Here is a 27,658-nt window from a genome sequence, read left to right as displayed (position 1 = left end):
TTTACAGGAACAGATCACCTTTAATGAGGCGAGAAGGGGCAGTCAGATTAGCGAGCTGCTGCACTAACCTAAGAAATGAGTAAGTATATATAGGCATGTATGTGGAAAGTTACTGTCTTAAGGGGGCCTGTTCTTCTCTAAGGTTGTTCGGAGTAGTTATCTCTTAAATGGCTGGGCAAGGAATTTTGGAGATCGGCCAAAGGCTGGACAGGCTGGGAGCTGGGCGTAATCTGTCTAATGTCCATTTTTCCTTGGTAAGAGAGTTCTTTGTTTTGCACAGAATAGTGGGGAGGACCTGGAGGGAAGTTTCAGGCTACTTTGAGACTTGCAACTTTCCTTCAACTATAGTAATCAGGGAAACGATAAGTTCAACAATGAAATAAATGGTAGCATTAACAATGGTTATGTCTGGATTCCCCAAAGCACAATTCCATTCAACTTCGAGAATCGGAAGCCGAAATGAAGTCCAGCAGGTTCATCAGCTAAAATAAATTTCTCGGCTCAGATGACGCTAAAACTACATTTCCCAGCATGCGCTGGGTTCCAGGGTCTTGTTTTCTCTCATTTCCGGGTGGATCAGGTGACTCCCCGGCTGCGCCATGGCGGAAGCAGAGGAGCAGGTAAGCGCTGCAGTTCTTAGGCAGGGGAAGGGGAGGCGAGGGGGGCGATGGGGGCGTGAAGTGGGGTTGCTACGGAGGAGCGGGGCTGCTGCGGGGCCAGGCAGGCTCACGTGGGGCTGGGGTATGGCAAAAGTCCATTTCGGGGAGCCAAGAGGCAAGTGGGATGCAGTCTTTTGGACCGCAGGCGGAGACAGCGCCTCGACACACCCCCAGCATTTGTGGGGCCGCCCTCCCTTTGGCTGTAGCCTTGTGGCCTGTGTCCTGAGAAATTTTGGCTTGAAGGCAGCTTGGGCTGTCTCAGGGACTGCCTGCTTCTGGTAGGCATCACACCTGATTTGAGTTTTGAGGTCAGGTGACTGAGATTTAAGTTCCTTTCCATCTCGAAGTAGGACTGGAAGAGCTGATTTGCAGATGGGCTAGGAAGGCGAAGTAAATGCGATGAGGTTTGTTTTAGATCTATTTCATTTAGGTACCAAGCTAGGTCAGTGTTGCATCTGTTGAGTTTTATTTCCGGTCAGTTTCATTTTTATATAGAGCTAAGTCACTGTTGTATCTGTTGAGTTTTATTTTGGATCAGTTTCGTTTAGTTACAAATCTGTTTTATCTGACAGTGGTTAAGTGCATCATTCATGGAGCAAACAGGTTCTAGTGCTCGTTCTTTTTCTTAAAATGTGACTTTGGGCTAGTTGGTTGTAGAGATGGAGATAATTATAGTACAGTCCTCAAAGGGTGATTTAAGAAGGACTGGGTCTAACGCAAATTTGAAGTGCTTAGAAGATGTTTGGCTCAGTAAAAGTTATCTGGGATTGTTGCTGATTATCCGCTGGCAGTGTTCAGTCGTCACCCGGCAGTGTGACACCGGAGTTTAGGGAAAGATTAGTAATGGCAGTAGTTATCTTCATATAGGCAATCGTGGTAGCCATACATTAGGTGAAATGACAAAGTAACATCGAGTACCCCTCATCCCCCACGTCCCCCACCCCCAAAGGCAGGTCGGAATTTGGGGGAATAACTTAAATTTCGTTTCCAGTGTTATTTTAGCTTGGCATTGTTTTTCCTTATGAATTAACAGGGCTGTCAGTTTCCATAATTTCTTGTAAGCAGTGACTTGATGCGCTGTCCAGTATCATATAGGAAGTTTATTTACTTAAAAAATTTACTTTGTACTATTTGCCACATTACATAATGAAAATTGTCCTGTGTATTTTTCGCAAATGCCAATAAATAATAAATTTGCCAAGGTACAAATTAAGTTTTTGGGTCTTCTTTATGTTAACAGATGAGTCTCCTCGGTTTTTTCCATTTCAAGCAGGTTAGCAGGATATGCTCATTAAGCGCATGTAATTGCATGACTCACAGCTGGATTTGATGATTGTGAGATTGGTTTTCACACTATTCATCTCTCCTGTTAAAAAAAAAATTCTGTGGCTGCACTAGGTCTTAGTTGTGGCAGTCGGGATCTTTAGTTGCTGCCTGTGAACTCTTCTTAGTTTTGGTATGTGGGATCTAGTTCCCTGACCATGGCTCAAACCTGGGCTTCCTGCATTGGAAGCTCAGTCTTAGCCACTGGACCACCAGGGAAGTTCCTAAAATAAAAATTTTTGGTAGTTTGATATAAGAGCAAAAAGCCAAGCTCCTACATTCTTAGATACAGTGTCAAGAGCGGGGAGAGCTGTTCTTAGTGTTTACTACCTAGTATTTACTACGTAGTGTCTGCTACTGTTTTGTGTAGGAGTTTAGCCAAGCTGTTTGACTAAAAAGCACTTAGAAAGTTCGTGATATAGTAAGAATGCTTTGCATTTTTGTAGGACCTTCCAGTTTAAAGAACCGTCTCATGTTTCATTTGGTCCTTACAGAAGAATTCTGTTGGTAAATTTTACTCTGATATGTAGGTCAGATCAGTTACCTCCTGTGTTCCGAATCTTCAGGTGGCTTCTTACGCACTCTGGAAAATAAGAGCCCTTAAAATAGTCTAGTTGTCCTTGTCACAATTGCTCCCCATTCTTGTTCTCAGACCTCATTTTCCACTATTGTCTTCCCTTTCTGTCACTCTGCATCAGCTACCCTGGTTTTCTTACTCTGCCTTCAACAAACTAGGCATGTACCTGCCTCAGGACGTTTGCTCATGCTGCTCCCTTTTTTGAACCCCAGATATGAACAGGACTTTCTCTTACTTCCTTTTTGTTTCTGGTGTTTGTTCCAGGTGTTATCTTTCTGTGTGAGACTTTCCCTGACCATTCTTCAAAACCCCCTTCTGTGTAATTTTCTCCTTAGTGCTCATGGCCATCTGACATACTGCATTTTAAATTTCCTTTCTCCCCTCCCCTGTATATTTCTATGTTCATTTTTATGTATTCTTTCTATGGAATGTAAGCTCCATGATGGCAAGGGTTTGTTCATTGCTGGATGCCTGACACCTGGAAAAGTGCTTGGTTCTCAATATGTGTTAAATGATTGAATTTTACGGATAAGTATATTGAAATTCATATGCCTTAAGTAATTTGCCCAGGCTTGTGTCTATAATAAATCTCCAATATTCTGTCTCCAATGCTCATAATTTTTTACTAGAACACTCTGCCTTTAAAAAAAATTACTTAAGGGGCTTCCCTGGCAGTTCAGTAGTTAAGACTCTGAGCTTCCAATGCATGGGGCTCAGGTTCGATCCTTGGTTGGAGAACTAAGAACCCACATGCTGCTTGGCCAAAAAACAGAAAATAAAACTTACTCTAAGTCAACCTCTCCTCTTAACTTTTCTGTGTGTTGTATTTTTGATGATGGCTCCTTTATCCCTCTTAATTTTAGGAAGAACCAAGGGAGTGAGATACATAGTGAGTTAATATAACACAGTTCACAGACTTGTAAACTCAAGATCTCTTTTTGGGGAATATCCTGGCGATCCAGTGGTTAGGAGTCTGTGCTTCCAGTGGGAGGCAGGGGTTCTATCTCTGGTTTGGGAACTAAGATTCTGCAAGCTGTGTCATGCAGCCAAAAAAAAAAAAAAAAATCAAAAAAAGATCACTTTCTGGATATGAATGAACTTTTTAAAAAAAGTCATTGGGAAATCCTTGTTTATTCTGAGAATGGTTAAAGTGGTTAGTAAAAATACATACATATTAGTTCACAGAAAGAGCTAATACCTTGCATTGTACCTGGAAATCCTCTAACCAGCCATTTTACCTCTCGCCAAAATGATTTATAGTTGACCTTCGTAATCACAGATGCCTGACACTATTTGTCCATGCTGTGCTTATGAACGACATTCTGCCCGAAGTCTGGCTGTTTGGATGTTTGTGTATTTGTCTTAGCTCTACTGCAGATTGCTGAGTCCTCAAGAATGAGCATAGAGTTTACTCATGTCTGTATCTCTCACAGAGCCAGTGCCTTACACAGGTACTAGGTACTTAATAAAATGTTTAAATGGATTTATTAGGGGGAGAATAGCCTTCTGAATTGAAAACATCAAATTTTTAGCTATGTTCAAAGAATTTGTGCTGTTGTTTTACCTGAAAGTTTTGAAAGCTTTTCATTCACATGGATTGTAGGTTACATTTCCTACCTTCCTTGCTCTGTCAACTCCCTGGGTACTGTCTTTTCTCCCAGCAGGGAACCTGGTCCATTAAAATACTTGGTCACTTAGATAATCTATTCTTTGTCCAGATCGGAGAGCTTCTACATTGAGTTTCCCCCTGCCTTTTAGAAATTAGGGGCATTCTGTCTGTACTATAGAGCATTTTAGTATTATGAGATAGTACATTGGTGAGCAGGTATACACTCATGTGATTGTGCCCTTTGTAAAAGTAAAAATCAAGGTGACAGATATTTGAGTGTCACAGGCTTCTTGCTTCAAGCCTGAAGCTTGGGGATTTTACTCCTCAGGATTCTTGTAAGTGTGAAATGAGATAAAGTATGTTACAGTACCAGATTGAAGCATTTGGCTTGTAAACAGGGCAATGATTTACAACCCAAAGTTGGATTGGCTAAGGTGCAGACAATCTTTATATAGTTTGGTCAAGACAGATCTTTTAAAAGCAGCTTTACTAATAAGAGGGCTTCTCTGGTGGCTCAGACTGTAAAGAATCTGCCTGCAATGCAAGAGGCCAGGGTTTTATCCCTGAGTTGGGAAGATCCCTCGGAGAAGGGAATGGCTACCCACTCTAGTATTCTTGCCTGGAAAACCCCATAGACAGAGGAGCCTGGCAGGCTACAGTCCATGGGGTCACAAAGAGTTGGACATAACTGAGCAACTAACACTTTTCACTTTCACTTACTAATAAATAACTAAAGGAAAAGCAAAGCCCTGAACAAGAAGTTGCAGAAGCACAGGATTAGAGAAGTCTTGAGGAAACCCAGTCTTTACCATTATGTAACAAGTACAGTCATGAATTAGCTCAGCCAGTGAGCTTGGTACCTTGTGGATTTCTCCTCCCATCTTCCTCTGGCCTGGTTGGCTGGAGGCTGATGACGTCAGTTGATCGTTAGTAGCCTCTCTGGCTCCCCGGTTACCACCCTGCGGAGAGACCCCTCATCAGATCCGGGCGGGCTTCTGTGTTTCATGCAGCTCCCTGCTCATGGCTACTCAGTCACAGTCGCCTTTGCTTCTTCTAGAAACTTGATCTTCCTCAGTGGGTTTTTTTGTTTGTTTGCTTTATCAAATCCTTGTGAATCTGGACTCTGATTTATACGTACTGGAATCTTTGAAGATGGAGTGGATACTAAATGAAGTCCGTCAGAAAGAGACAAATACCATATGATACCACTTATATATGGAATCTGAAACATGACACAAGTGAGCTTATCTATGAAATAGAAACAGACTCAAAGACATAGAGGACAGATTTGTGGTTGTGATGGGGGAAGAGGTAGGGGAGGGGCGGATTGGGAGTTTGAGATTAACAGATGCAAACTATTATATAAGAGAATGGATAAGCAACAAGATCCTACTGTATATCACAGGGACCTAAACTCAGTATCCATAATGGAAAAGAAAAATCTGTCAGTTCAGTTTAGTCGCTCCCTCGTGTCTGACTCCTTGTGAGCCCATGGACTGCAGCATGTCAGGCTTCCTGTCAGTCAACTCCTGGAGCCTACTCAGACTCATGTCCATCATGTTGGTGATGCCATCCAACCATCTCATCCTCTATTGTCCCCTTCTCCCTCCTTCAGTCTTTCCCAACATCAGGGTCTTTTTCAGTGAGTCGGTTCTTCGCATCGATGGCCAAGGTATTGGAGTTTAAACTTCAGCATCAGTCCTTCCAATGAATATTCAGGACTGATTTGCTTTAGGATTGACTGGCAGGATCTCCTTGCACTCCAAGGGACTCAAGAGTCTTCTCCAATGCTACAGTTCAAAAAAATCCATAACTATATGCAATAAACCATAATGGAAAAGAAAAAAACAAAACCCTGGAGTGGATTAGCAAATATTGGCCAATTCCCCAAACTGAGTTTAGATGGCTCTGATGCAAAGTCAGGTTTGGGATGGGGTCACTAGGCACCAAGCTGGGGCAGTCCTCGATCGAGGCTTTTTTTCATTTACAGAGTAAAATGAGTACAGGAGTTGAGTCTGGTGGGTTGAACAAGGTTGGTAACCTGAGCCTTCTGCTTCTGTCAGCTCCCTGGGTACCCTTTCATCTTTCTTACTCAGACAGCCTAGTCCTGGCGGGCCCCAAAGCTTTCTGTAATGGAAGCTCTGTGCCTAAGGACATCAGATACAATTCACACAAAATGTTTCCTCTTCCCATGCCTTTGTCAGACGTTGGGACCTGTCACACTCTGTCGTCAGGCTCAGCCATGGCACACAGTTTGTTGGGACGGGAGAGAAGGTGGCAGTAAGTGTTGTGTGTTTCACGTCTGTCTCCAGCCCAGTCTGGTTCTCTGGGGCCTGGTCTCTGCCCTGTTTCTTCATCCTGCAGAGCTTGGAGCTGGCCTTCCTCAGGCTCCAGTCTCCCATTTCTCCCCCAAATTCTCTTCATGGTGCTTAACAAACTATTCCCTCTAAATTGTGAGGATTTCCCAGCCTCGGAGGTCCTGGCTTGGCTCTCTCTTCCTGGGCTGACCATCTTCTGAACCCCTCCTGGCCTCTGAGGTTGGCTGTGCTGTATCTTTTTCTGGGCTGCTGTCACGGGGCCCTGATGATGGGATTAGGGGTTGAGATGCATGGAAAGACCTTATTGTGGGGATCTTCCGAGCACCCAGTTAGCTTCTTCCTGGGGCTGCTGCTAGGGTGTAAACATTCTGTTTGAATCACTCTGTCCTTGTTTGCTGCCGTCACCCCCTCTGTCCCCCTTCTGCCCCTGTCCTGTAGCCATGAGCTGATGAGCTGGAGAAAATGCACTTACTCTTACTTATAAGTGGGAAAGGAGTACACAGAGGAGGTACAGTGTTACCGCCTTGGATTAGCAGCTTATTTATTTTTTTTAAGATTTATTTTATTGAAGTATAGTTGATTTAAGGGCTTCCCAGGGGGCGCTAGTTGTAAAGAATCCACCTGCCAGTGCAGAAGATGCAAGAAACATGGGTTCAATCCCTGGGTCTGGAAGATACCCTGGAGGAGGAAATGGCAACCCAGTGCAGTATTCTTGCCTGGAAAATTTCAGGGACTGAGAAGTCTGGTGGTTCGTGGGGTTGCAAAAAGTTGGACACCACTGAATGACTGAGCACCATAGTTGATTTATAGTATTTTACTTTCTGCTGTACACCAAAGTGATTCAGTTATATGTATATATTTATATATGTATTATTTTTCATAATCTTTAACATTATGGTTAAACATCTAACATTAAGATACTAGAGTATAGTTCCCTGTGCTATATAGTAGGACCTTGTTATTTATCTTTGCTATATATAACAGTTTGCATCTGCTAATCCCAAATTCCTAGTCCATTCTTCCTCACCCCACCCATACCCCAGCAACCACAAATCTGTTTTCTCTGTGATTCTGTTTTGTAGGTTAGTTCATTTGTGCCATATTTTAGATTCCACATGTAAGTGATTTCACATGGTATTTGTCTTTCTGTTTCTGACTCATTTCACTTAGTATGATAATCTCTAGGTCCATCCATGTTGCTTCAAGTGGCATTATTTCATTCTTTTCTATTGCAAAGTAGTATTCCATTGTATACTAGTAGCATAATGGTATTCCATCTTCTTTTATCCATTCATCTGTTGTTGGACATTTAGGTTGCTTCCTGTTTTGGCTATGGTAAATGGTACTGCTATGAACATTGGGATGCATGTTTCTTTTCAAATTAGGCTTTTCATCTTTTCTGGACATATGCCCGGAAGTGGGGTTGCTGGATCATATGGCAACTCTTAATTTTTTGAGGAACCTCCATACTGTTTTCCATAGTGGCTGCACCAATTTACATTCCCACCAGTAGTGTAAGAGGGTCCCCCTTTCTCAACATTCTCTCTGCTGCTAAGTCACTTCAGTTGTGTCCGACTCTGTACGACTCCATAGACGGCAGCCTACCAGGCTTGTCTGTCCCTAGGATTCTCCAGGCAAGAACACTGGAGTGGGTTGCCATTTCCTTCTCCAGTGCATGAAAGTGAAAAGTGAAAGTGAAGTCGCTCAGTCATGTCTGACTCTGTGTGACCCCATGAACTGCAGCCCACCAGGCTCCTCCGTCCATGGGATTTTCCAGGTAAGAGTACCGGAGTGGGGTGCCATTGCCTTCTCTGCCACAACACCTCTCTCTCTACAGCACCTTATTTCTTCTCATCATGATCATCAGCAACTAGCTGTTGAATCCTTTGGGTAAGATAGTTGGAGACAGGCAAAAAGCCTTTGGGTTTATTCACAGTGAATTTAAAAGGATAACTACTAGGATCAGACAATTAGTGTTAGGAGAAACAGAGGCCATAGGAGGCCAGATCCGGACCTTGTGACCTGGACTCCCTGGAGACAGTGCTGTGAGTGAGGTGAGGGCTAGGTTGGTCTGTGAGGAACGTTTAGGATTTAGAAACAGCCAGTGAGTTTAACTTTTTTTTTAGCTTCACATTGGCAACATGGAAATGGAAGACATACAATCTAGGCTGTGTTGTTAAAGCAAGATTGAAGGCCCTCAGCCCGACTGCCCCTACCTCCTGGAGGTGCTCCTGAGAATTGTCCTGGGAGCATGCTGAGAGTTGGAGGAGCACCAGGAAGTGTGCAGAGTTGGGCCAAGGGCCTTCTAAGCTAGGGATGCTTCAGGAGGCTCCGTACTGGCATCGCAAGCTCAAGGCTGGCCCGTGGAGTGGCTGTGCTTGGGACTGCCTGGTGTCGGGACTTTTGGGGTGTTGGTGGTGAAGTGCTTTCTGTCTCCAGGACCATAGCTGCTCGGCTCCAACCGATGTTCTGTGGAAATGTGGATTTCAGGTGTGTCTGAGTTTATGAAGTCAGAAATACAGGTTTTTATGTGAAGGTCTTAAAAACACTACCTAGACCAAACAAAACACCTACAGTTGACATCCAGACTGCAAGTCACTCTTGCTCCCAATGACATAGAGACTTGAGCATGTGATCTCTTGGTGAGAAGTCGCCCAGTGTGCCTGGGGGGCCAGGGGTCTGTACAGAGAGTGGTTAGTGAGGCTGGAAGAGCACTGCGGGCCAGATTGGGGTGGGCTTCGGTGATCTTGCTGGAGAGCAGTGACCAGTCTCCTGTGTGTTTTGGGAAGATGATTCTGTCAGTGGTTGAGTAGATTCAAGAGGTCACCTGTCAAGGCAGTGAGATTTTTAGTTAATGCTGTTTGGACAGATTAAGTTTAAGGGATTGATGTGCAAAAGAAAAGTAAAATGAAACAGTTGTTGACTTAGATTTCAATCTGTTGCCCAGAACTTGTCCAACTATACATTTGTGTCACTAGATGCTTTCCAGCCCTTCATTTTGGCTTCAAGCAGAACAGCACATTTTTTTCTTGTTATGATAAGATACATATAATATATACCATTGTAACCATTTTCAAGTGTAAGGAATCAGTGGCATTAAGTACATTCACCTTTGTGCAGTCATTACCACCATCTATCTCTAGAACTTTCTGTCATCTCAAAACTGGAACTGTACCCATTAAATAGTAACTCTCATCCCCCCACCCTCAGCTCTAGGTAACCTCTGTTCAGCCTTCTGTCTTATATAATACTGCAATGTTTGTCTTGTTGTGTCTGACATATTTATCTTAGAAGCTAGAACAGTTTTATAACTTACACTTTGATGATTTGAAGGTAGGTTGTTTAGTCTCTAAGTCATGTCCGATATTTTGTGACCCCATGGACAGTAGCCCACCAGCCTTCTCTGTCCATGGGATTTCTCAGGCAAGAATACTGCAGTGGGTTGTCATTTCCTTCATCGGGGATCTTCCCGACGCAGGGATCAAACCCACGTCTCCTTCACTGGCAGGCAGATTCTTTACCACTGAGCCACCAGCAGTATGTGAAGTCAAGAAAAAAAAGGAAAATGTTTGGAAGTCATTATTTCTCTATGTTCAGCCTTCTGCTTCTGGGATCCCTCACTGGGTACATTCACTTTAGATCTTCCTGTAGCCTCTTTCTCTGGAGCGTTGAGCAGCGGGGCTTGATGAATGCAGGATACTAAGAAGTAAGAGACCAGGCCAGTTCCTGAAGGCATTTATGCAGGGCTTTGGTAGCATCGTGGGTAGAAGTGTAATTTTTTGTGGCCGCAGCTCAGTTTGGGAGGTTCATGCTGGTGCTGATGCTAAGTCTCTGAGTGTCCTGAAATAAATGTTCTTTGTTGATACCAGCAGCCACAGGAGGGCTGGAAGACTCAGATGTCTGATATTTGCATGCCTTAAGGTATCAGATTCTGCCAGTGCATGCTTTCTGGTGGGAACAAATGTGTAATTTGATTTTGAGTTTTTGGATTGAAATTGCTGGTTGGGGACTTATGTTTTTGTTTTAATGACGCATGTAAGTGTGATATTTGTCCTTATACACCATGTGTATATTTGAATGGATCCCAAATTAGGAAAAAATGTTTCCTTCAATTTAATGTCAGTTTTGGAAAGGAGTAGTCAGGTGTTCCCTGAAAGTTCTAGAGGTGGCAGATAGGAATCTTAACCATGGCTTATTGGCACAGCTGTAAAAGCCTGGTTTCACTCATGCTAATAACTTAATGTGCAGGAACTGTTAGGGATGTTAGAAGTCATTTAAGTTCAAACTCTAAGCCTCTGGAGTTTACTTCGGAGGGCATTAGGAAATTTCAAGATGCTGCATGTGAAACATTTAGCATCATGAGTGATATATTATAGATGTTGAGTAAAGACATTAGAACAGTGACTGTTAATATTTAGTGGAGTGTGTCTGTATCCAAAATAGGGGATCAGGACGGCAGGTGCACTAACCAGCGGATGATTAGTGTGGGGGAGAAACAATTTAGAAGAGTCAGCTTGATCTGTTTCATTAACTGTCTAGAGAACTGGCAAGCAATAGAATTAGATTTTTTATATGTCATAGTTAGAGCTCAGAACAAAACATTGCTGTGGAAAGATCATAGCTCCAAGCTAATGAGGACTTTCTAATATTTAGATTATCTTGAAAACAAACAGGCTATATTAGGATATAGAGGAGATGCTCACATTCATTATAGTTAATGTGATAACTCCAATCAGATTCTTAATTACAACTATTATTCATCCCCATTTTACAGATGAACTTGTGAGCAGGGACTATTCTGTCCACAAGGCTCTTCTGGAGGAAGCCTGCCGCCTGCCAGGCTCTTAATGATTTTAGACTCGTGAAATTAAAATATTTTCACTCACCTCATGTCTGTTTATCCTGCAGTCCAATTTGCATTGAGTGATATGTGCATCCACCTTTCTTTAAAATGTTCATTTGTTTGGTCTTGAAAAAATGTATTCTTTGTATCTAAAATGTCCTACCACCAATTTTTTTTGTCTTGTGAATGTCCTTGGCCCCCTGCCCCGCCCTTTTATGTCTCATGGATGGTTGAGAAATGCTTATGTTCACTGTCAGCACGTTAGTTGTAACCTTTTATTGCTATTGATATCTGTAAGCACGTTAAGTAAATCTTCATTTTGCTGACCTCTTTGAAGACGCATGGCATCAGCAGATTCTCTCTCTCAGTGGACAGGTGAGAGATTAGCGGGATCAAGTCCATTTTTTCCCTCCGTTTTGCTTTGTTTTCTCCAGAGCGCAAGATTCATTGTCTAGCAAGAGGGAAGCTGTGTTAAATGGCAGAATTTGTCTTCCGGTTAATGGTTTAAAGAGTGGATGTAAATTATACAGCTTGTTTGCGCAGTGCCTGATAAGGTACCGCACTAGGGGAATTCTTTTGTAAAAGCTGTTTAAGCAAGACTGTCATTTTGACTCAGCCAGATTAATAACATAAAAATTAATAGCAAAGGAGCTTTGAGCTTTGCTGTATAAAAATTGGCATATGGACACTTCGAAGCGGCAGTTGCCTCTTCCCTTCTGAGATCAGTAAAGACTGCTTTGCCAGACCGAGTTCCACCTTTAGTGAGGGGAGAGCTTTCTGGGTCCTCCCGTAAGAAGTTCCTGGAGCCGTTTGTTAAGCTGCTGACCCATTGGGAGGTCACTGGGAATGACAGATCCATGTGGACCCAGGGTGACCATCCTAGCCCCGCAGGGTGTGGAGACATCTTAGGAGGCTTGTGAGAGTCGTACCATGTGGAGTTCTTCAAACTGGGGTTGAAGATTACTGCCAAAGAAGGGCCAATAGGTATTGGTGGTAGGGACGTGAGGACTCATTCCTCGAAGATATTTTTTCTTCTTTTGTCATGTGTTCTAACCATTTTCCCCCCTCTATGATTTGTAGGAAACTGGATCTCTGGAAGAATCTACAGATGAGTCCGAGGTAAGGTGGTGATTCAAGAGCATGGAAATTTCTAGCTGAGCCAACATCTTGAGCTGGTCATGCCTTGCTAAATGGAACATTCCCCAGGTTTGGGAAGGTAAGGTAGGGTCATAGGTGATTAAACCTCGAGGAGGAATATGTTGGTCATCTTTTAAAGTATTAGATAGATTCATTTAAAAAATAAACGAGAAAAGGAGCAAAAAGTGTTTTCCTTATTTTGATCAATATTTTAATCCTAAGCGTGTTGGCAGTGAGGAAATTCATGCCAACGTTTACAAACTAATCTTGACACTTAAAAACCTATTTTTAAGAATAACCATTGTAGGGTCTAAAGTATTTATTTTTTGTTCTTTTAATGAATATGATGTGCTCCTTAGTATAATTTCTGAATCACTGAAATGATATTTCATTAAAAGGGAAGTAGCTACCTGAGAAACTGTTAGGGAGCTCAGTTGTAGTAAAGATTGTATTTTAAGGAGAAAAAGTAATATATAAAGGAAGCCTCTAAAAAATTTTCTTCTCAAGGCTATGCATAAAAAATAAGTTTAAGCATAACACTGATCAATTAGCTTATTAGTTTTATGGATGGACTAATAATAATAGTTACTTTTTTTTCTTTTAGTATTTCCTTTGGCTCAGAGGACTATAAAAGTATCTGTGATAACTTCTTGAAAATCGACACCAACATGCTATTTAATATAATAATTAAATTTGGACCGATATTACAGATAATCTCTTTTATGCTTTGGGGAGAAAAGGTGGTCTTATACATATTCCTCAAGAGAACATCTTCCATATTATGCCATCATACATTTGTAGTTTTTCGAGTTGTAGTTCCTAACATTTTCACTACTAAAGATCTGTGATGCTGTCTTAATCCCGGTAAAGTGTAACTGAATTTACTTATAGATAGGATATAATAATTGTTGATTTTCAGTAATGCATTGAAAGCATTTCAGAGCACCGTTTTTACTTTTGGAGAACTCTGCTTTACTGAGAACCCTGTGTTCTGAGGATCACCAATTCAGAATCCTGCACTGTTGGAGCCCTATCCAGGAATTTCATTTCCAGGGTGAGCAGGATGTTGGCAGCTGCGTCCATCTAAATCTTTCCACCCATCTTTCAAATACGAAATGATCCAGAAGGAGAGCAAACAAAAGAATCCGTAACCCATGCCTTCAACATAATTAGATAACAGGGAGCACTATAAACTTCAAAATAAGTGTGGAAATCAATATTTGAAACCAATAGAGCCAGCTTTGGATTGACTGGAGCTGAGGATCAGATGGATGGAAATAAGGGGAGTGTGGCCAAGCCCCAGTGGTGGCACAAAACAAGGGGAAGTCATGCCCAATCCCACGTGGGGAAGTTGTGAGTGCAGGTCTGAGCCTGGTGGATCTGAGAACTGATTGTTGAGAATTTAAAGGAAGGAGTTTGAAAATTCATGAAACACCAAAAGTACAGTATTGGGATGGAGCCACTTCTGCAGACAAGGGGGAGGCATTCCCTGGGAGGTCTGGTGGTACAGGGAAAAGGAAAAAGCAGAGATGTCAAGGTGTCCAAAACAAACAATATTGTACAATCAGGAGATTTACCTCTTCTCTCCACACCACTTAGTAAAGAAAATGTGGCACTCCCTTGGTGGTCCAGTATTTAAGCATCAGCACTGCCCATGCAGAGGGCACAGGTTTGATCCCTGGTCGAGGCACTGAGATCCCACGTGCCCCACACATCATGGGCCATGCCCAAAATTTAACAACAAACAAAATGCCCTTCCCTTACCAGTGTAACTAAGAAGCCTAGTAAACCACCCAAATACCTCCCCTCCCCCTGGGAGCACCTGTTTATGCTGTCCAGGAACATTTAAGTCATTTAAAAATGATCTGAAATGGTAGCATTCATGCAAAATTGCTTACAGGATAAAAAAGTAGTGAGAATCAAAAATATTCCAAGAGAACACCAACATAACACTCCATCATAAGCTGAATATCTTGAAACAAACAAGCACACAAAAAAAAACTACCTTAAACCACAAATTTAAAATCTCAGAATAGAAATGAACCAAAAACTAGGAAGTTAAGGAATAAAGTTAATAACATTTCAAGAATGAAATGGAAAGAAAAGGTATTTTAATGTCGAGAAAACAGGCCCCAAAAGTAACCTGACAGTCTAATGTTGTCGCTGCTTTGTGGGAGATCTAGGTTCAGATTCTGGTCCCCAGACTCTGGGTTCTTTTGGTCGTCTTGCCTTCCAGCCATGGTGCCTTCTCAGGATGGTACCTTGGGTTCATCTCTCAGCTGTGCTTCATACTTGTTGTATTACTTTGGACATGGCATCAGTCTTCCATTCTTCAGCTTCTTGATATGAAAAATGGGAGTGACTGCTAACCTCATATGGTGGTTGTGAGGATTAGAGAAGATCGATGTTTGCAAAGCATCATGTTTGGCATTTACCACATTGGAAGCACTCTGGGAATATTAGTGATCTCCAGCTGCTATTTTAGCTATGGTGCTGGTGGCTGATTTTACAGCCTGGTGCTTCAACCTGAGGGCTTGCAGAATCTTCCCACACTGGCTCTAGGAAAGTGGTTACCATCCTAAATATTACCAATTCTAGTGAGTTTATGCACCAGCAGAACAGTCAGGCTGGTGGTAGAGCTGAATGAAGTCATTGTAGCTATAGTGAGTTGGCTTGCAATCCAGTCTTTGGAGAAGATTTTCTTGGATTTCTGACTCAGTTTGAACCACTTTCCACTTTTAAGATTGGTATTGGTATTGACATACCACTTGATTCCCAGGGAATCTTTATTCTTCCTTTCCTGCCTCTGTCCCTTCTTCCCATTGGTTTTTTTTTTTTTTTTTGTAAAGATATTTTTTATGAATCTTTGTTGAATCTGTTACAATATTGCTTGTTTTATGTTATTTTTTTTTTCTGCTGGAATGCATGTGGGATGTTAGCTCCCCAACCAGGGATCAAACCTGCATCCCCTGAATTGGAATGCAAAGTCTTAACCACTGGACCACCAGCAAAGTCCCCCCTATTTGGTTTTGTGACTGTTAATTAAGCTTTCTCTTTTTGTACATATAGGCGTTTCCTTTATGAAATATGAAGCATGTTTAAGTGCTCAGGTGATTTCCATTTTTGTGAGCAATACTTAGTGTTTTCAACCATGTAGTGTAGTAATTTATTTTTCTACCACTTTATGAAATACTGCATTTCATATAAACTGGACTTTCACATTATAGGAAAACCATAGTGTTAGGTTATTCTGAAGTTCTTTTATTAACTTTTAATTTTTAAATTTTTAGTTGTAAAATACACATAAGGCAAAATATACCATCTTAACCATTTTTTAAGTATACAGTTCAGTATCATTAAGTTTATTCACATTGTTGGGCAACCTGTTTCTGGATTTTCTCCACCAACACTTATTTTCCTTTTTGTTTTTGATAGTAGCTATCCTGACAGGTGTGAGGAGATAATCTTGTTGTTGTTTGATTTGTATTTCCCTAAAAATCTGTGATGTTAAGCATTTTTTCATATGCTTGTGGGCCATTTGTGTATCTTTGGAGGTATATCCAGGTTCTTTGCCCACTTTCTGATGGAGTTGTTTTTTTTTGTTGAGTTGAATTCTTTATATATTCTGAATATTAACCCTTTTCAGGTGTAGATATGGATATCAGATGGATACCTGGATATTAACGCCTTATTCAGTAGCTATAAATATAACAACAACCTGTGGATAGGACAGATAGATAGCTAGGTAGGTAGTTAGGTATAGATTTGTGGAGTTATAAGTGATTTATCTGTATCTGTGTGTGTGTGTGTGTGTGTGTGTGTGTGTACGGGCTGTCAGTCACACCTGACTCTGCAACCCCATGGATGGTAGCCTGCCAGGCTCCTCTGTCCATGGGATTTTCCACGCAAGAATATTGGAGTGGATTGCCATTTTATACTCCAGGGGATCTTCTCGACCCAGGGATCGAACCTTGGTCTCTTGTGTCTCCTGCATTCTTTACCACTGCACCACCTGGAAAGCCCTAGTTACATCCATATCTCTGTATATAAAAGATATTGGTAATATATGAAGAATATATATTAATATGTGTATCCCTTTTAAATTATACGATATGCAGATTTTTAAATATTTTCTCCCATTCCATGAGTTGGTTGCTATTTCATTCTCTTGAGTCTGTCTTTTGATATATAGGCATTTTTAATTTGGATATAATCCAGTTATCCCTTTTTACTTTTGTTTCTTGTGCTTTTGGTGTCATATCCAAGAAATCTTTGCCAAATCCAGTGTAATGAAGCTTCCTCCTGTGTTTTCTTCAAGGTTCTTATTTTAATGTGTTTGAGAAAATAGCACTGAATACTCAGAACTATCAGTATATTTTTCACTAATCTTGAAAACTGCAGCCAAATGAAATGAATTTGAGGTGTGGAGTATAATTAAAATAATTGAAAGTGGTATATATGTCAAGATGTCAATCTTTAAGAATTTTAACTTGTTCTTTACACTTAAAGTAGAAATTCAAAGCCAGGTTACAACCAAGATAGGAAGTAAAGCTACATAGTTAGGGGTCTTGGGATCATGTTAATAATTAATGGAAAATTTGGAGGATAAATAAACTGATCCTCATATCTAGGATTTTTTTTGTTTTTAATATACAGTCATCTGTTTTTTCCATGTTGATATGATGAGCCAGACTATTTTTTAGACAATGTTTCTCTTGTAAAGTTTAACAGAAAAGTATATTATCTTCAAAAAGATTTCATTCTCATCTTGAAGCTCAAAGAGCTTTTCAGTTTTTAACGATGGATGGCTACTGTCATATAGATATGATATTTTGGATGATGTTACAGATTTTGGCTTATTCAGCTAGTGGGGTAAGATACTGATTTCAGAATCTTTGAACTTACTTTTTATTCTGGATAACGAGGATTGTCTAGCTAATGTATGTATGACATTAATAATTTTGATAAAATTCCTGTTTTTTCATAAAATATATATTATTTTAGAATAATAAACATATAAAATAATGTTAATTATGAGTTACATAATTAACAGAAATTTAGCTTCAAGAATGTTCATTACAACTTTGAATTATAAAAATTTGGAAACAGGGTAAATATCTAGAAATAAGGAATTGTATTATCTTTATAATTTCGAAAAGTTTTTTACAAAAATACCATGCGGGTTGGTTGGCAAACTCTTGGTCAGTGTTTAGATAGTAAATACTTAAAACTTTGTAATCTGAGAGAAAATATTGAAGATATTATGTAGGTATGTAACCATATAAAAATGTAAAAGCCCTTCTTAGTTTGTCGATTGTACAAAACCAGGCATCTGGCTGGATTTGGCCATGGACTCTAGTTTGCTGATTCCTGATTTAGAGTATAATCCAGTTTCTCTTCAACTTCCAAAGTACACATATGATCAGAGAAAAATACTACAAGGCCATCTTATCACTGGGTCATGTGACTCTCATTTACTGTTATAATCTGTCTTCTTCACTTTTCTAAATTTTTTATAACAAACATGTATTACCTGTGGGGCTATCCTGATGGCTCAGATGGTAAAGAATCTGGCTGCAGTGCGGAAGACCTAGGTTTGATCCTTGGGTCAGGAAGATCCCCTGGAGAAGGGAATGGCTATCCACTCCAGTATTCTTACCTGGAGAAGTCCATGGACAGAAGAGCCTGGCGAGCTACAGTCAGTCCATGGGGTTCTAAAGAGTCACACATGACTGAGCAACTAACACTTATGTGCCTATGCATTACTTTATATGCTTAACAAAACAATACAAGTATTCCTTTTTAACAAAACACGTTAGTGTCTCGACATGTTAGAAAAGTCTATAGCAATTGCTGTTACAGACCTTTTGGGTTGCAAAGGTATGGAACCTGACATAAAACTGTGTCCTTTCTTTCCTACCTCAAACTCAAACAGGGGAATTAGAGGAACACTTTGGTTTATTTCTTGGCCTCTGTTTTTTCAAGATTTATATAAGGCCAAAATAGTGTATACTCTAATAAACATGTTTTTTTCCTGAGTTTTTTTTTTTAAAGTGTTAAATTCTGAGATAATAGTAGATTCACATGCCGACATAAGAAGTAATACAGAGAGATTCTTTATACCGCCTACCTAGTTCTGAAACACTAACATTTTGGGTAACTAATATTGCACAATCAGATGTGATATGCTATGAGACTGATAATGGTGCAGTCTACAAACCTTAATCAGATTTCACCAGTTTTATGTGCATTCGCGTGTGTAAGTGTATGTTTGACTGTGTGCACTTTTATCACATGTGAAGATTCGTGTGACCACCAGTGCTGTCACGATATAGAATCATTCATCACAGGGTGAAAAACAAGTTCCATTTTAAGTCACAGCCACTCCCTCCCCTACCCACATGCCTGGCAGCCACTGTTCTATTCTCCATCTCTGTATGTTTGTCATTTCAAGTATACTATATATGGATGGAACCATACAGTGCGTTTATCTTTTGAGATTGACTTTCTCCTACTCTGCCACTCTTGTCTTCTCCCTGGTATGATGAAAACATTCACAGTGAAGGCAATTATTGACACATCAGGGCTCAAGACTGCCATTTTTTGTTTTCTGTTTGTTCCTGTTTTTCATTTCTCATTTCTCTTTTCTTCCCTGTCAGTGAGTTGCTTGAACATTTTCCTGAAACTCTGCATTGATTTATTTATAACAGTATCTTTGAATATATTACTTTGTGTGATTTTCTTAATGGTTGCTCTTTGTGTTAAAATATGCATATGTAACTGCTCACAGTCTACTGGTATCCCCAACATTGTAATACTTCTAGTCATATGTGGAAACCTTACTTCCCATTTTTAGAGTATGGTTGTCTTAAATGTGTTTCATGTTCATTGAGCTTATCAATTGGTATTAGACATTTTAATTCAAATATCAAATATACTTTAAGAAGCTTATGAAAAGAGGGATCATCTGCTGTTTACCCCTACTATCACCCATTTTTATTTTTCTTTTTAAAGTCCTAAACCTTTTTCTGTTAACTTCTATCTTCTATTGCTTCCTATTTAGAAAACTTTCTTTAGCCCATTCTTTAGGAATAGATTTGCAAGACACAAATTCTTTTAGTCTTTCTTCATCTGAGAATGTCTTTATTTCCCTTTCATTTTGGGGGGATGTTTTCATCAGATATAGCATTTGTGGTTGATAGTTGTTTACTTTTAGAACTTGAGAAATTATGTGCCACTGCCTTCTGGCCTCTGTCATTTCAAATGAGAAATCTGTTGTTGTTTGAATTGGTGCTCCCCCAGAAGTCATGTGTCGTGTTTCCCCGGCTGCTTGCAAGATTTTTTTTTAACATTAGTATTTAGAAATTTAATTAGGATGTCTCTTAGAGTGGATTTCTTTCACTTCTCTTCTTTGAAATTTGTTTAGCTAATTGAATCTGTAGGTTTATATCCTTCACCAAATTTGGAAAAAGTTCAATCATTATTTCTTCAAATACTTTTTCAGTTTTATTCTCTTCTCCTTCTGGGACTTTGGTAATATAAATGTTAGTCCTTTTGTTATTGTTCACAGGGCCCTGAGACCATTCATTTTCTTCAGTCTATTTTCTCTGTGTTGCTCAGATTGGGTAAGTTCTGTTGATTGATCCCTAAGTTCATTAGTTTTGTCCTGTCATCTCTACTGTTGAACCCAAACTTTGAGTTATTTCTTTTGGGTATTATATTTTCCAGTTCTGGAATTCTCATTTTTTAAAATAGCTTGTTTCTTTGCTGAAAGAGTCTGTTGTTCCATTTGTTTCAAGAGAATTTATAATTGCTTGTTGAAGCACTTTTTTGATGGCTGCTTTAAAAATCTTTGCCAGATAATTCCAACACCTGATTCATTTTGTTCTTAGACATTTTAATGGAAGGCAGTATTTAAATCATGAAGAATCATCAATTACTTCCATTTTTTTTTTCAAGTTTACTTATGACTTCCATGTGTCATGCTCCTTGCTTTACATGGATTATTTAATGTTGACTGCAGTCCTATATTAGTCAGGATGCTGCAGTAACAAACAGTTCCAAAATTATAGTAGCTTGACACACCATAGATTTAGTTCTGAGTAGAATCAGTGGTGAAGGAAAACGAAATTGAGGTATTAACAGTACAGAAATAAGGTCTTTCCTATTTGTGGACCAGGTATAATGTGCTGTGGAAAACTTTGTTTATAAAGCTGGAAACAAGCTGTTCTGCTTCATGGAGATATGTATTTTTTAAACCTTGCTTTGAATAGGTTCTTGGTTTATTGTTTATTTGGAAGTTTATTCCACCTTTTTGGAGGAGTTTATTGGGTTGTACAAAGAACTTTGCAATAGAAGCATCAAATTGTTAGCCTAACCTTTCAAGATTAAACTTGCACAGCAAGAAGAGAATAACAAGAGGGAAAACATCAGGCTAAATGGGGATAGCAAGGAAGGAGAAGCGCACCAAACGGAAATTGAATGTAGTGAGGTCTGCTTTCTACTAAGTAAGGGTTCCAGTGACCTTTTGTTATTCATGAATGCAACTGAATAGCGAAACTAAGACTTATTCTGCCTACAGTGTGTTTCTTTAAATTGTCTGTAAATTAACCTGACCTGTGGCCTGGGCCATGGCATGTGATAACTAACTGTTAATTAGTGTCACTTCTGTCCTTATGATTTTGTTACCATTGTTAGTAAACCTGCCTTCTAAGTGATGTCCACTCAGATCTGGCTCAGGTCTTGCAGATATCACAGTTAGGAGGCCTTGAATGTGTTAGCTGAATTAATTTTAACAAACCAGAAAGACTGACAGGTAGCTGAGCCTAGTTAAAATAAACCTATACATAGTTTATGTTGAATGAGAAATTAATTTTAAATGCACCTTCTGGGACATCCACCAGAAGGAGAATTTTTTTTCAGCTTGTTGACATGAAAACCAGTCCTTGGGAGAAATCAGCAGATAGGTTTTTTAAATCAAAATGCATCACACAAAAAGTATTTAACCTGGTGGGTAGAACATTGTGAATCATTTATTGAAACTTAAATTGGTTCTTTACATCTATTAATTTTAATAAACAAATTGTCACAACTAGTAACTAAAATGGTAATGTGCCTTGTTATGAGATTGATTGGTGTGAGAAATGGAGCATGGGATTATTATATATCCTGCCAAATAGCCCTTGGATTAAAATTTTGCTTTTTCATTTAATGAGCTATTAATATTAACAGGTTCTGCTGATTATTGCATCATCCAGGCAAGGATAAACATTCTCTGTGAAGCATATATTATAAAAATTATACATTTGGAAACTTAGTAGAAACTTTCCAGATGCAAGATTTGTGAATCTGTATTTCTGACACTTGTTAGCAATTGGGAAGATGAACATGACTTTCTGGTATGATACATATTTGGACAGAATTTATAATTTTACTACCTAAGGAGAATAAGTTATTTTAGACAGCCAAGATGGATTGATTATTTTCTTTCTTCAACAAATGTTTGAGTAGTAGTATGTTTTGGATGCTAGAATACACCAGCACTTGGTAAAGGAGGCAGACAACAAAAACATATATATCAAGTAATAATAAATATGGTGGATAAAAGTAAAATAACATTGGATCAGTGAGCTGTGAAGTGGGCTGAGGGCTCTTGTTTTATCCTGGGCAGTCAGGGGAGGCCTCTCTGATAAGGTGGCATTTAAGTAAACATTCAAGGGAAAGGTCTCCTCGATAAAAGGAAGAACAAATACGGTACCTACAAGCTGGGTCATGATAGAGGTCCTAGAGGATATGAGCTGGGCTGAAGCAGGATGGAAGGAAGTCTTGTCTGAGAAATGCATGGCCAAGAGCTAGAGTCTGAAGTCAGCTTATGGACTTTGGTTTTTACTGTAAAACAGGAAACCATTGGAGGGTCATTGTTTTAGTAAGATCACTTTGTATGATGTTTGAAAGAAGTCAGGGAGTGGTGGAAGTAGGAAGCAGCAAGACCAGTTAGGAGGTTTTGGCAAAACTCTACCTAGAGGTGATGTAGATTAGGGTATTTTTAAAAAACATTCAATGGTTCTTTATTTTTATTTTATTAATACTTATTTATTTAAGTATTTATTTGACTGTGCCAGGTCTTAGTTGTGGCATACAGGGTCTTTAGTTGTAGCACGTGGGATCTTAAGTTGTGGCGTGTGAACTCTGGGGCTTCTCTGGTGGCTCAGACGGTGAAGAATCTGCCTGTAGTCCAGGAGATGCAGGTTTGATCCCTGGGTCGGGCAGACCCCCTGGAGAAGGAAATGACCACCCACGCCAGTATTCTTGCCTGGACAATTCCATGGACAGAAGAGCCTGATGGGCTACAGTCCATCCGACTGTCACTTTTACTTTCATATGAACTCTTAGTTGCAGCATGTGGGATCTAGTTCCTTGACCAGGGATCGAACCTGGGCCCCCTGTGTCGGGAGTGCAGAGTCTTAGCCACTGGACCACCAGGAAAGGCCCTCGTGTATTTTTTGAAGTAGAGCCAATGGATTTCTTAACCAGGACATGGAGGTGTAAGTGAGAGAGGAATGAAGGATGAATAGCTAGAATGATGGAGCTCTTGTTAATGAAGATTGGGGAAGTCTCTAGATAGTACTGGTTTTGTTGCTCAGGGTGAGTTGGTGGTGATGGTGGTAGTTGGGCAGGGTGGGTAAATCAGAAATTCCATTTGGGGTATTTTAAGTTGGAGATATCAATTAGACATCCAAGTGCAAATGTCAAGTAGGGAGTTGGATAAAAAAAGACTAGTGCCAGTCTGGGCTGAAGATAAAAACCTTTGGATCAACATCTGGATGGTATTTAAAACTATGAAACTGAATGAGATCTCTTAGGGCATGAGGACAGATAGGTAAGAGACCTGATGTCTGGACCTAGGGGTCCTCTGACTATTTAGAGATCTGATATATGAAGAGCAATCTTCAAAAGGGAGTGAGAAGGAGTGACCAGTGGAGTAGGAGTGGAGCACTAGAAAGCTGCGTCCCGGAGGCCAAGGGAGGAATGCACCGCGGCAGAAAGAACATGGTCAGTTACACCAGGTACTGCTTGGAAGAGGAATAAGATGAGGTCTGCACTTCACCCTTGGGTCTGTAAAGGTGAGCCCTTTGGTGTGATCCTTGTAAGAGCAGTCATGGGGCTCGTAGTGGGGAGGTGGCGTTGGAACCTACCTAGAATGGGCCCAAGAGAGATTAGTTGGCAAAATGTCTCTGTTCAGAGAAATTCTTAGCTTATGTATTACAGAATGTCAATATTTAGAATGCTCATAAAGGACACATCTCTTTAGTGACTGTTTTTGCCTGTCATTAAAAGGTGTTCAGTAAGCATGCTGCTGCTGTTTTGTTATTTTTGTCCAGCTCTATGCCAGCTACTTTCCAGAAGGCAGGGATCCTGTAGCCAAGTTTTTACTAGCAAGGTGCTTGTAAATGAACAAATGAATTTATCTTCACAACAATTATATAAAACTGGCACTTTATCATTATTTAGAAGATGGTGAAACCAGGGATTTGAGAAGTCCCTTTGCCAAAAACAAGTTAGCAGTGATCATCTCTGACCTCCCGACTCAAGCTGAGATCTGTTTTATCCCACCCTGTATCTTCAAGAGGATTGTGATTTTAATTTAGGGACAAGTAATGAGGACTCTTTTAGTTTGGGGTTTGGCTTAAGGGATCCAGCACCATAGCCCATCATCATTTTTATTACCTCTGATCTGTTTATTATTCTCAGTAATAGGCAGAATGATGGTAGCTAGAATAATGGAAATCTTCATCCTGATTCCTGGAAGCTGTGAACATGTTATGTAATATGGCAAAGGGAATTAGGTTACTTATCAACTGACTTTAAGATAGGGATATTATCCAGGTGGGGATCAGTGGAGTCCCAAGGTCCTTAGAGGTGGAAGAGAGAGGTAGAGAAGGTCAGAGTAATGTTATGTTCGAAGGACTCAACCTACTCTTGCTGGCTTTGAAGGAGGAGGACAGAGAGGGGAACCCACCGCCAAGGAGTGCAGGTGGCCTCCAGAAGATGGGAAAACGAGGGACCAGATTCTCACCTAGAGCCTCCGGAGAGAGATTTCTTGCTATCATCTTGATTTTAGCCCCATGGGATCTGTATTGAGGTCTGTTGAGGTCTGTATTGGGTTGTAAGACAACAAATTAGTGTTGTTTCAAGCCGCTGAGTTTATGGTAATTTGTTACAGTAGCAATGGCAAACTAACACAGTAAATAATGTGATTGTATGATCTTATTCCCTTAGCACTTTTCACTAGTCTTTATTCTCAGAAATTGGGCAGTAAAATACATCTGGCAAGGGAGAACATACGGAAAACAGTTGTATTGAAATTGCTTTTACTGTCAGAGCTGTATTTATAAAAACTTATCTTTTTTGATAATTGCTCAAGAATGTTGTTTAAATGATAATGCTACTTGACAATTAGGGCCCGATATTACCCTGTCAAGGCTTTAAGTTAGTCTTTTCTGTGCAGAGTCAAGAAAGGCTATAACAAATCTAAGTAACATGTAGATTTCTTATCATCCGTGAGCTATTTCAGTTTGAGTACAACCATTTTTAAATATAGTGATTTACAGACATCTATGTTGTCATATTTCTTTCCTTTGAATATGGCTTTCTTCTCCAAAGACCTCGGTGGAGTAAATAAATTTCTCGAAATAGTATCAGAAGGTTGGGAGTGAGGAAACCCTGTATAAACCTTAAAATTTTAGTCTGTCGTCATCATTTCCATCAGTGGTTGGGCATTTTTGAGATACTTGACCTGGGATGAGTTACTTTTGATCTTTATAAGCATCCGGGAGTGACTGTTGGCTTAATAAGGAGGGGACTGTAGCATTTCCTTTTACTTTCCTAATAACAGGATTCACACTTAGATATGATTGAAAACATTTTCGAAATGATGTGACCAACTCAACAGTAATACATCTTCATTTTTTGTAAATAGTGTAAAGCAAAGAGGTAATTAAATTGTAAATGTTTATGTCTGGAAATAAACTTAAAAGGGAGGATATGAATTGTACAGTTTAAATTTGGGAACTGTAATATGAATAATAATGTTTTTAGTAACTGACATTCACTGGATACATACCTGATACTGTGCTTTAACTCCATACACAAAAATGAGCTCAGAATGGTTAAAGACCTAGATGTGAGACCAGACATTATAAAACCCCTAAAGGAAAACATAGGCAGAACACTCTGACTTAAATCTCTGCAAAACTTTTTTCAATCCGTCTCCCTGAATAATTGAAATAAAAACAAAAATAAACAAATGGGACCTACTTAAAAGCTTTTGCACAGCAAAGGAAACAAATAAATGAAAAGACAGCCCACAGATTGGGAGAAAATACTTGCAAATGATGTGACTGATAAGGGATTAGTGTTCAAAATTTATAAACAGTTTCTGACTCGTAACAGCATCACAACAAACAACCCACTCAAAAAATGGGCAGAAGACCTGAATAGACATCTCTTCAAAGAGGACATGCAAATGGCCAATAGGCACATGAAAAGATGTTCAGCATTGGTAGTTATTAGAGAAATGCAAATCAAAACTACAATGAGATATAACTTCCTGCCTGTCAGAATGACTGTCGTCAAAAATTCCACAAACAACAAATGCTGGAGAAGGTGTGGAGAGAAGGGAATCTGTTGGTGGGAATGTAAATTGGTGCAGCCATTATGGAGAACAGTATGGAGGTTTCTTAAAAAACTAAAAATAGAGCTACCATATGACGCTGCAATCCCATCCCTGGACTTATACCTAGAGAAAAACATGATTCAAAAAGATACATGCACCTCAGTGTTCACTGCAGCACTACTTAACAATAGCCAAGACATGGAAAGAACCTAAATCTCCATCAACAAAGAAATGGTTAAAGAAGATGTGTGTGTGTGTGTGTGTGTGTGTGTGTGTGTATAATGGAAGTATTACTCAGCCATTAAGAATGAAATAATGCCATTTGCAGCAACATGGATGAACCTAGAGAGTGTTACATTGCCTGAAGTCAGACAGAGGAGGAGAAATATCATGTGACATCCTTTAAATGTGGAATCTAAAAAGAAATGATACAGATGAACTTATGAAAAAGAAAGAGACAGACTTAGAAAACAAACTAATTGTTGTCGGGGGAAAGGGTAGTTAGGGACTTTGGGAAGGTCATGCACACTGCTATATTTAAAACTGATAACCAACAAGGATCTATTGTATAGCGCTTGGAACTCTATTCAGTGGTATGTGCCAGCCTGGATGGGAGGGGGATTTGGGGAAGAAGGGAGACATGTATATGTGTGACTGAGTCCCTTCACCGTTCATCTGAAACTGCCACTGCATTGTTAATTAACTATACCCTAATACAAAATAAAAAGTTTAAAGTTAAGAAAAGACATGTTTGTGCAGTTTTATATCTGGAAATAAACTCAAAAGGGAGGATATGAATTATACAGTTTAAATTTGGGGGCTATACTACAAATATTGGTAATGTAACTTACATTCACTGGATACATACCTGATACTGTGCTTTGCATACATTTATTACATTTGATTCTTACAGCAATTCTATAAGGTACATATTTTCCTCCTCCTTTCATGAAAGATGAAATAACTGAGTTGCCAAGTACATTAGGACTGTATATGGTGGAATTGGCATAAGAAAACTTTATTTTGGCTTATTTTGTGATTGGCCACTTGATTATGAATTCCAGTAGGTTTTTAAATGATTTCTTTCCTTTCTTCCCTTATCCTTTGTTAACAAGTAACATTAGTGATGTATGGATGTGAGAGTTGGACTATAAAGAAAGCTGAGCACTGAAGAATTGATGCTTTTGAACTGTGGTGTTGGAGAAGTCTCTTGAGAGTCCCTTGGACTGCAAGGAGGTCCAACCAGTCCATCCTAAAGGAGATCAGTCCTGGGTGTTCATTGGAAGGACTGATGCTGAAGCTGAAACTCCCAATACTTTGGCCACCTGATGTGGAGAGCTGACTCATTTGAAAAGACCCTGAGACTGGGAAGGATTGAGGGCAGGAGGAGAAGGGGACAACAGAGGATGAGATGGTTGGATGGCATCACCAACTCCATGGACATGAGTTTGGGTAAACTCCAGGAGTTGGTGATGGACAGGGAGTCCTGGCATGCTGTGGTTCATGGGGTCGCAAAG

General features: G+C 39.9%; 1 protein-coding gene across 2 annotated transcripts in view; it reads left to right on the top strand.

Moving 5' to 3' along the window:
• Window positions 1–556: 556 nt before the first annotated feature.
• Window positions 557–27,658, top strand: part of VPS41 (VPS41 subunit of HOPS complex) — a 197,682-nt gene continuing 170,580 nt past the window's right edge. For both annotated transcript variants that reach the window (XM_070466633.1, XM_070466630.1), the window contains exons 1-2: window positions 557–620; window positions 12,410–12,448. In XM_070466633.1, the coding sequence (XP_070322734.1) occupies window positions 600–620; window positions 12,410–12,448 (60 nt within the window). In that variant the 5' untranslated portion in view covers window positions 557–599. The remainder of the gene's footprint in view (window positions 621–12,409; window positions 12,449–27,658) is intronic.

This window comes from Odocoileus virginianus, chromosome 1 (genome assembly GCF_023699985.2).
Source record: "Odocoileus virginianus isolate 20LAN1187 ecotype Illinois chromosome 1, Ovbor_1.2, whole genome shotgun sequence".
NCBI classification, from domain to species: domain Eukaryota; kingdom Metazoa; phylum Chordata; class Mammalia; order Artiodactyla; family Cervidae; genus Odocoileus; species Odocoileus virginianus.
The sequence above is the reverse complement of the archived record's forward strand: the minus strand, read 5'-3'. Positions and strand labels throughout refer to the sequence as shown.